Source organism: Podarcis pityusensis, assembly GCF_964106645.2.
Source record: "Podarcis pityusensis genome assembly, chromosome: 13".
Taxonomy (NCBI): domain Eukaryota; kingdom Metazoa; phylum Chordata; class Lepidosauria; order Squamata; family Lacertidae; genus Podarcis; species Podarcis pityusensis.
In genome coordinates this window covers 26,325,009-26,335,574 of record NC_138038.1, presented here as the reverse complement: position 1 = coordinate 26,335,574, position 10,566 = coordinate 26,325,009, and the positions used below count along the sequence as shown (strand labels likewise).

Sequence of the window (10,566 nt, the reverse complement as noted above, 5' to 3'; positions counted from 1 at the left end):
GGCGCGCCGGCGTTCCCCGCGTCACGCGGAGGGGGCGGTTACCAAGGTCTTGTTCTCGCGGTCTCTTCCCCCGCCTGCGTTTTGCTGCCCCCTGGTGGCTCTTAGCGGGAAGTTCAGGCTCAGCGCAGGTTGCTTTGCCTCGCCTTCCTCAGGTAGCTACCGTGGGTCTGACCCTTTCACTTTGTAGGGTCTGGGTCCCCCCCCCCCCGGTCACAGACCACTCTTCCTACCCCACCCCCACAAAGGAGTTCAGGCAGGTGTTCCTGCACCGTGAAGGGTTGTGCAAAAGAAGAATTCAACAGGTGTAGCTTGCAAGACGAGCTGCACCTGACGAACTGCCTTCTGCCACGCCCTGTGTGGAATATGGTCCGTTTAGGCAGGTTCCCTCCTATCCTGTGGGGGGTGGACAAGTGAGCACCAGCTTCTTATCAAATCATCTCTCCAATCACAGGAACACATCTGGGACTCTTCTGCTTGACATCTGATTCCCCTCCTCACTCCAGCTCAGAGTCCTGCCGTATCTCCCCAGAAGTCCCAAGTACACACATTTTCTTCTGGCACTTATGAGGCACACACACATACACTGACATCCTCTCCTCTAAGACAGACCCCTCAGACATTGGCTGGTGTTGAATACTTTAAGACCTATCAATGTTTCTCAAACTTGGGTCCCCAGCTGTTGTTGGATTGCAACTCCCATCATCTCTGACCACTGGGTCCTACTAGCTAAGGATGATGGAAGTTACAGTCCAACAACAGTCGAAGACCCAAGTTTAAGAAACACTGATAAGTCCTACGTGGACACATTCCTATGCACCCTTACTAGTGAGTAATTCCAGTTGCACTCACTGGGCTTACTTTTGAATAGACACAGATAAGGCTGCATCATAAAACCTCATACCTTGGCATAAGCTCTGTTAAACCGTTGTCCGTGCTTAAAGCATGCAATAGTGTCACCCCATATGAGTAATGCAAAACACATGCAAGTGAATGTATGAATGAAACATGATCTTTAAATTCACAGATATACAACCATTTGAGATGTTATGTGCAGCAAGTTCCATGGTAGACCAACACTAGACATGTCAGCAGAGTGGTAAGTAAACCAGTATTAAAAATTATTACATGTAAACATAATCATGGAGACTTCATCCCCCCCAATAAATCAGATTCTTAGATGCTACAGATCATAACACAATGGCGCTTTTAACCCAAAATCAACACAATAACATCTTATCTCTTTCCAGTAATTTCCAGTTCCCCCAGAATTCTTCAGGTTCCTCTTTCTTCTTTGTCTTTGGTGCAGACCCTCAGTCACCATTCTGTATCCCAACACAGCTTACAGCCCAAGATGATGAGTTTCCATGACATTTTTAAGCTAGGATGCAAGCCTTGGTACCAGAGCTGCATTATCCAAAGCTTTATTCATTTCCCCTTGTACTCCTGTGGCACGAGGCAGTTTTCAGAAACACACAAGTGCACCTGTAAGCCTTTAACACTATTTATTATTTATTTTCCTGAGCTTTTTCACCGTTCGCCTTCTCCCTCCAGATTGTCCGGTTTTTCCTCTTTCCCTCTAACTGTTTATTGTCAGAGGATAGCAATCCTCTTCCGCAAGTGTCAAGCCAGGGCAGAAGAAGGGATGCAGCATCTCTTGAAAGTCACCTGTGATCGTGCAGATTTCCACCATGTTCTCTGCACTATAAAACCCAACCTTGCCGTTTTCATAGTCTAGGAGCACTCCAACCTTTGAGGGGCTGTGGCTGGGAGCAAGACGCACTGGGGTTGAGCTCAAGGCGTAGAAACGGTCTCCTGGCGCTTTCCTGAGGACCCAATATCCATTTTCAGGAGCGAGGTTCTCCACTGCCTTGCGGTTGACGCGGCAGCTGGCTACCCCAAGGACCCAGTTGGTTTTTTGCCCAACGCTCACTTCCCAGTAATGCTTACCTGACTGGAAGCCCTGTGAGCAGAGGACATAGAGGCAGGGCTGAAAACGCCATAGGCTCTTTGGAACTGCCTGGCAGCGAGGGCTCAGCTTGACCGATTTTAAGTCTGCAGAAACAATCAGGTGAGGATGGGCGCTGCTGTCATCGAGGGTGAGGTTCTCCAGTGCACAATGTGCCACTCTCTTTAGCATCTGCCTGCAAATGGAATACTTTAGGGGTGGGCTACACAGCACATCTGGTCCACAGAACCTCATCTCCTTGCTGTGCCTGGCCATCTGCATCCGTAGCTGCTTCAGTCGTAACTCGGCCATGCGCATGTCGTGTCTGCTGGTGTTGTCGGCCAGACTGAGGTTGTCCGCCAGTTTCAGAGCAGAGGATGCTGCCTCAGACACATCCATCAGCTTGTTCTCCAGGAAGCGGAGGTGTTTCTCTTCCTCTCGGTCTATTTTAGCCATAAGAGACGACTCCTCTTCGTACAGGAAGTCATGCAGCTCCTTGAATCCCATTGTCACTTTCTCTCGGAAGGAATGCAGAGCTTTCAGAGTAACTTGGATCTTCTCTGTGTAGCCACTACAGAGTTTTTCTGCTTCCTCATGCAGGCCCATGGCATTCTGAGCCAGCTCTTCCGCTTCCTTTCTGATGTCGGCACCTGCTGTTGGCGATTCCATTATGGAGGCTTGCAGTTCTTTTTAGCTTCAGGAAAGCTGTTGGAAACAGTGGCGTTAATATAATCAGAAGGATTGTATTAGCTCCTTCTCTAAAGCCAGAAGACCGGCCACTTTTTCGAGGTTGATTCTGACACTTATCTTCTGGCCTTTTATAATCAGCTGAGGAATAAATAGGTTTCCTTTTCCCAGGGTTAATGTCCACACCCAGGTGAGGGTTTAGGAGTTTCGTTTTCTTCTTCTTGCCCCTCCCTGTAGAAAAGCTTCTTTACATTCTCAAGCTACATGTTGCTCATTTCGAATGCATATTTTCCTCCACCTGTTTTTGTATTTTAAAATGACTCAGGCTTCTGAGCAGAGAAAACTGGGCAGATGAAACAATATACATAATCAGAATATAACTTCCCTCTTTTGTCCTTTTCTGCCTCAAAAATCACTCCCTTCTTTATCACACAGCCTGAAGAGGGTGGTTTGCAGCTGGAAAAGGCACAGGACGGGAAGGGTTAAACAACCTCCTGCCACCTGCCCTCCTTCATTAGCGGCATGGAGGAGAGAACACAGAACCCCACTGAACGCTTAAGAAAAGGGTTATCATGGTTTACAGGGGAAGGAGAGGGATGTAGGTGGAGCCCAGGCTGTTTGCAAACAGTTGCGGGGAAACATTTGCAAACCTTCCTGCTGCAGAATTTCTGTAGACATGCAAAAACCTGTAAGATGCAGTGCAAGATGTTTTTCTTCCCTCTTAAACGAAAGATGAAACACGGATAAGCAGGAAAACGATGTTTGAAGCACCTGCTCATCATTATATGGCAAACCCAACCCTCTACAGGGAGACTTTTAGGAATTCCCTTCCCCTGGAAATTTGTGTTGCTTCCACATTACAAGCTTTCCGGCAATCTGTAATGACTGTTTTCTTTTATTTGATCTTTGATTATTATTTTTTTGCTTTCCTGCTCTGTTGTTGTGATTTTGTAATTCAGTGTTGGTTTTCTGCTCTTCTACGCTAGAGAAACGTATAGCTTTGTTCACTACGCTTTTGCTTTGAAACTGCTTGGGGCCGCCTTACAAATTGCATTAAAACAGGCAGAGGAATCCAAACTACGCCAGACGGGGTTTGTATGGGGGCAGAGATGTCCCTTGGTGCAGCCCTATCTGCTTCCACTGGTCTCTGCTGTTGACAGGCAAGTCCTGCCAGCAAGGAGCATCCCAATATGCTCACCAAAATGGCAGGTGGAAGCTGCCGCCAGCGCTGCTGCTGGTAGCTAAGGGAAACCCCAGAGATGAGGCGTTTCAGGGGCAGGGCTGGCATAGATTCCACTGGACCTTCCTCCCATCATGTGATGGCACTGAGCCTGATCCAGACAATTTCACCACTGGGAGCAGATGCAGAGAAGGGACCATTCGTCCTCCTTCCCACACCACATCTTCTCCAGGCTGATGTGAGTGCTGGGCCAGGACCGTGGATGCAACAGGGACTACTCTGCCCTGTCAAGTCGCACCACTGCCAGCCGGGAGTTAGGATTGCAGCCTAGGTTCCTCTGAGTTCACTAGACTTTACTTCCTTGGGGAATATGCAGCCTTTGTCCTCCTGTTTTCCCACAGGACGGATGCATATGGGCAGATCTGTTTTACCTAGTCCTGGTGCGAATGTGGGCAACCTGGGCTGACTGTTATAGGAAAATCCTTGGGCTCACTTGGATTACCAAACAAAGACACCAGCCAGGAACATAGGAGCAAAACAGCAGCCAGTAGGCCTGGTCTTTATTCAAATGACTGTTGCAACAGGACTTCCACCACATGGGAGAAGCAGGAAGAAGCCCAGAACAAAGGATGGCTCCCACTTTTATCAGTTTTGCAAAGATACCCACAACACCCCTAAAATTACATCATGCATACATCACAAATACATCACACATTGGGAGCGTCTGGCGACAGAAACCTGAGCGTCAGGGCTCCCCCCCCCCCCGCTTCCCTTGACCTCCACCATACACCCATCAAGTGATATAAAAGAGATATTTACATGTCCCTGTTTCCCAGCCAAGTTAATCACAGCCTTTTGTCTTGATCTGGGTTTGCTATTGTTTCTGGAATGGCTACCTGTCTGCACTCAGGTATCAGGATGCCAGGGATTATCACTCAGGCAGAAGGGCTGCAGAGTACATGGGCTCACACTTTAGGGATTATGGCTGCCCCCACTCATGTCTCAAGTTGCCCCCCTCGGTAGCCATTTCCTTCCCAAACAGAACAGCATTGGAAATTGTGTGGTGTCATGCGTTATGTGGTGTGTTTGTGTGTGAACAAAGGGGGCTGTACACTGTGTGCTGGAGGGGCAACTCCCCCAATCATTATAAAAATTCCTGTAACACTGACTGAAAACCCTAGCTGTGGGCAGAAGTGAGTGCAGAAAGCCTCGTAAGCTCATGGAAGCCATTTTGGATTCCCAGATCGAAGCTTTTGTTTGTCCCATGTTAAGTCTTATATTCCCCTTCTCTCCCACCTTTTCTTTTTTTAAAAGAAGTCTCCGCTGCACCTAATTAAAAGGAATAGGTTCTATTCCTGCATCACTCAAATCTTAAATCAGTTTGACTCGGTCTAATTATGGCAAAGTCATCAATCACAGTTACCATATTGTGCCTCGAGACCGGGAGTCTTGTCGCGTGTTCCTTCGGACAGGATAGTTTCCTTCCCTCTGGCTGCACCAACCCCTCCTCCTGCTGCCCCAAAGGCCGAGAGCGAAATGCAGTCAGTCTTTTCTTTTTTTGCAAGAACCATAATAAAAAAAAAGCACCTCCCCGGATAAAGCTGGCATGTTCCCCTTGTTAAAAGTTTATCCGCTGAGGCCTGGTTTGCGAGAGATGTGTTAACCCTCCCCATGCCAAAGCAAACGTGGCTCACTGGAGAAGAACGAATGTGCGGCTAAGTGGCCTCGGGTTGCCTGAGCAGCTGGGTCTTTCTTCAAAAGCTGATAAAAAGTCCTGGTTGGCAAGGAAGCCCTCTCTCTCTCTCTCTCCCTCTCCCCCCACTCTCCTAGCCTGTAGTCCGTGCTCGGCCTGACTTGGCCCTGCCAGCCTCAATCTCGAGGCAGACAGAAATAGCTTGGCACCATGTGGCTTTTGAGTCACTCAGCATCTCTGGACGGCATCTGCTCCTTAAGGATACCCAGGCAGATTCTGCCCCGCAGGGCGCGCAGCCGACGTCGCCTTCTTCTCCAGACGGGTCCTCCAGGCCGAGCTTGTGGCACAGGGACCGGGGAGCACGGAAACAGAAGTGGGTGTGTTTAAGGAAGCCGGAGGAAGGGGCTGCTACGGAACGAGCCGTGCCGCTGGATGGGTCCCCTGCTAGTTGTCGCTATTCTGAACATCCAGCCCTGTCATCTTAGCCAAGTGTGAAGCATATGGGAAGACCAAGCGGGGAGGTGGAATTGGGGGGCGTGGAAAGAGCCCCTTCTGCGCAGCTGCGTGCTGAGTCGCTTCGGAGTAAGGTGGAGAGCAGTCGTGGAGTCCCAGGGCCAGCCAATGGGGTGGCTCAGATAAAAGAGGATGACCTGGAGGCTCTCGCTTGTGGACCGCAGTATGCAGGAGACCCGGGGCTTGCGCTGGAGGAGAGCTGTGGGGGTCGTCTTCTGCTGCACCTGCCTGCGGAAGCGTGGCTCCCCAGGCGAGGGGCTCGCCTGCCCCCGTCAGAAGAGAAGTCGCAGCTTTTCTCCCTGCTACAAGGTAATCCCTGATCTTTGGGAACTGGCGGCTGGTATCTTAAAGAGAGTGAAAAACCAGGTTCCCTTTAATCTGGAATCCAACCCAGATGATCTGAAGGGGCTGCCTGTACTTACTCTGGGGTGAAGCGAAAAGTTTTGTATCCCTCCTTTCCAGGACGGAACTTGTTCATTTTCTTAGGCAGTGGGCAATTCTTAAATAGAGGGATGTTGGGACTCAATAGGGCTCCCTAAGCTGAGCTATGTGCTGGACTGTGGCTGCTGAGAAGTGAGGGAACGGCACTCTGCACATGCACAGTGACAGTCGGTTTATTCCAGGCTTGAACTTCAACACTCAAAATGCAAAGCTAAGTGAAACTAAGACTCACAAGAGTGTTAATAATGAGTGTACAGAAAATGACTTGTCTGGAGCACACAGATCCTGAGAGCATGAAGCTGCACTTTTGAGGCGAACGTCAGCCGTGAATTTGCATGTTGTCATGCCTCTGATAATGTGAGTGGTTGCACATACGCAAGTTTGTCTAGAACGGAGGGGGTCACAATTCAGCCACAATTCAGAATACAGCTTTGTATGCAGGAGGTCCAAGATTTAATCACTGGCGTCTTCCTTGAAAAATATGTTGTGTAACCGTGCTGGGAAAGACCTCTCCCTCAAGGCCTTGAGCAGGTGATGCTAGTTGGTGGTGCTGGTGCTGGGCTGAATGGACTAGTGGTCTGCTGCCTATAAGGCAGATTCATACTTTTGCATCTGTGTGGGGAAGTGTGCCAGTGTGGGAGCTGCTGTATGTCCATGTGGAATACAACGGAATGCTATGACGAACATTTTGCCTGTGCAGGCATTGTAGCTTGCCAGATGAAACAATCCCCTCTCCCTTTGCTGTTCTGGGGTGTTCTCCTGACACTCCCATCCCAAGCCAGTTTTGGGAGGGGGGGGAAGCCCCCTTTCACAAGTGGAAATCCTAGTGCAATGGATGCAGACTCATTAGGTGAATCCTGCCCCATGAATTATGTCCACCTGTGTAATAGGTCATGTTGACTGATCTTGCATATTCACGTATTTTCAAATGAAAACATGCTTTCTGTTTTGAATATAGGTACCTCCCCACTTGCACGCGGTCAGCACATGTGCTTCCACTGACACGCGTGCCAAAAATGGTGCCAAAAGGCGTGCTTGTTTAGTACCAAGAAACCACAGTCAGAATCTATGCTTTGTTGCTGGCTTATGAACTTTGGCTCATTCTAAGTATGGTTTAGCATTGCGTGCAAACCCAGCTGCTTCCTTTAACCATGGTTTGTTTGGCCACCCCCTGCAAACAATGGCCAAGGTAAACAGGCATGAGGCAACAGCTGCTGCAAAACAAACTGAACTTTGAAGAAAAAAACCGAGACATGGTTTGCTTGATTGCTGGCACGACAACTTGTGGTTTGTTTAACAAGCTTAGTGTTAAATAACCTTAGTATTATGTGGGAGCCAGTTTGGTGCCTCTTCCTCCAAATTCTATGCTCAAGCTGTATGAGTTGGTGCATACATTTCCCTAGTTTTATTTCTTGAATAATTCACTATTATTCCAAGATTCACGTTTAGAGATGAGACAAGCAGCATACTTCCCCTGCTGAATTTCCACTGATGGTGTACCAGTTAAAAGTCCAAGCGATCCTGCCAGGAAAATAATGGCAACCCTAGGTTAGGGCAGTGAAGCTGGTGTGCTCAAAAATGCATGGCTCATCCCCACTGTTCCATTTGGCCCGTGACTTCTAGGGCTGGGTCTGAGAAGTTTTCCTTTTGTTCCTCTGCTTTCCCTAGGGAAGCCTCTCTGTTTACTGCTGAATTGGAGCAAACATCAGCTGGGTTTTCTGCATATTGATGTTTGATTCAGCTGTAAGCAGCAGGTTTTCCCACGGAAAGCGGTAGGACAAAAGCAAAACCTCTGGTGCCAGTGCTGAGAAATCACAGGCCAAACAGAAGAAATTGCAGGGCAAATGGAAGTCAGAATGAGTCCTTAGTTGAGGGACTTTTGCCTGGGAGGGATACAGGTGTGTCAGTGCTTGCTGAGCCAATATGGTACCTGCACATGTTTCAAGGGAGCCAGGCTTGTCATCTTTCCCCCCCACTTGTGGCAGGCAACAAAGCAACAGGTGAACTTTCCCCAGCACGTGAGATGAAAAACCTAATTTGTTTAATTTCTGCCTATATTGCAGCTTAGAATAATAGAATTGTAGAGTTGGGGGGACTGGACCACGAGTGTCTTCTAGCCCAAACCCCTGCAATGCAGGAATATTTTTGCCTAACGTGGGGCTCAAACCCACAACCCTGAGATTAAGAGTCTCATGCTCTACCGACGGAGCTGTCCCAAGGGATAACACTGCCTTGGGGGGAAATGTAGTGACTGTGAGGAAATGTGGGGTACAGGGGTGGGGGTGGAGATGCACCATCACAGAACCATGAGAAACAACCCTCAAGGGGATGCTGCTATAAGTAGGAAGGCTTATTTTTGCAGCATGAAAACTGGTAGAAGCCCAGGGAATTTTGGAACCTGAAATTCTCTTCCTTCAAAGTAATCATTGATCATAATGTACTGGGTTTTTTAATTATTTTATTATTTTATTATTGCCAGCCATAGGGAAAAGCAGACCTGACCTTAATTACACAGAGAGAGAGAGGTTATCCCAAAATGAACTAACAGTCATACCTTGGAAGTTGAACGGAATCCGTTCCGGAAGTCAGTTTGACTTCCAAAATGTTCGGAAACCAAAGTGCAGCTTCCGATTGGCTGCAGGAAGCTCCTGCAGCCAATCGGAAGCTGCAGAAGCCCCATCGGACTTTTGGCTTCCAAAAATAGTTCGCAAACCGGAATAGACACTTCCTGGTTTGCGGCATTCGAGAGCCAAAACATCCAAGTACCAAGGTGTTTGGGATCTAAGGTACGACTGTACTGTCATGCTCTCTACATAGGATTGCCTTTGAAGGCACTGCAGACACTTCCACTTATGCAAAACTCCATCACCACACTGGGGACTAGGCAGTTGGCCACATCACAACAGTTTTGCACCAGTTACATTGGTTACTTATTCATTTTCAGTTTAACAGCTAGTACTAACCTTTGAAGGGAATTTAGGAGGACTGCCTGAACCTATATGAACCTGCCTGTGCCCTAAGAGGCTGTGCTCAGAGAGGCCCTACTGTCTAGCCCACCATGACCCCTTTTTAGTGGTGACCCACACATGAGAATTCCCCACCACAGGAGGTGCGTCTGGCCTCTTCTCTTGTGATCTTAAAGAACCCCTAATTTAGTGTTATTACTCAGCCCAGCTTCATCTTCTTGGTGCCCCCATATATGATGTTTTTGTTGTGTTTATTCAATTGCGTGTGTGTGTGTGTTTTAAAAAACATTTTAACTGTAAGCCCTCCCGGTGATGACTTTGCCTTAAAGGGCAGGGTAGGAGTATCCTAAATAAAGACATAACAAAAACCTCATATCATTTGGCGTAGCGCAGAGAATGTTTCCTTGGGCTCTGGGGTGGCAGGCTTCAGGGAAGAAAGCGAGGCTGTTTCTTGGTGGTTTGGCCAAGGCTTTGGGTTACTGCTGACTTCAAATCCCAGCAGCGAGCGCAGCCCATCACTTCAGCTCCAGGATGACACAGCATTTCAACACTCTAGCGAGGCCTTTGCAGCTGTCTTGGCCTCGGAACCATCCTCAGATTTATGTGTCAGCTGCATTGCCAGCAGACGCTGCCCCTCTACTCCCTTCCGATCTCCAAACACGTAAGATCTCATTCTTGGGCAGCCCATTTTTTTTGCACCCAGTGCCACACTAGCTGCCAGATCACTTTTCCAGGCAGCCACGGATCCCAGCTGTCAATTTCTCCCCCAGCCAAGCAGCCCCCTTCCCGCTTTTAGCATTTTGGGTGTACAGCATGTTCCTGCGGCTTTTGCTTCTGCTGCTGGGAAAGAATTCCGGGAAGAGGCTCCTTGTTCCTGGAAATCTCATGTAAGCTCAGCACTTTCGGCAACCAAACAGCCAAGGGGTGCTGTAAATCAACAGCCATAAAAGGGTTTCGGAGAGGGAGAGGGAGTTGTTGAATGTGGGGCAAAGATATACTGGTGTCTTTTCCCTTCGCTTGGTGCCCCTCTCATTTGGTCCTGCCTTCTCAGAGACGCAAGAAACGGGCTTTATGGAATCACTGAGCTGAGCAGAACGAGAAGGCTGCAACAGAGAGCCTGGGCAGTCGGTTTGACTCCAGA

At 48.7% G+C, this 10,566-nt stretch overlaps 1 protein-coding gene across 4 annotated transcripts in view; it reads left to right on the top strand.

Moving 5' to 3' along the window:
* The window catches only part of GRB7 (growth factor receptor bound protein 7), an 83,688-nt gene that overhangs the window by 245 nt on the left and 72,877 nt on the right, over positions 1 to 10,566 (top strand). The window contains exons 1-2 of one of the 4 annotated variants that reach the window (XM_080978298.1): positions 101 to 152; positions 1,025 to 1,096. Coding sequence is in view for 2 of the 4 variants with exons in the window: in XM_080978295.1 (XP_080834421.1) it covers positions 6,006 to 6,327 (322 nt within the window). In the remaining 2 variants the exon portion in view is untranslated. Of the gene's footprint in view, positions 1 to 100; positions 153 to 1,024; positions 1,097 to 5,628; positions 6,328 to 10,566 lie in introns of those variants that run through there. The other 3 variants (XM_080978299.1, XM_080978295.1, XM_080978296.1) reach the window with 3 other exon arrangements.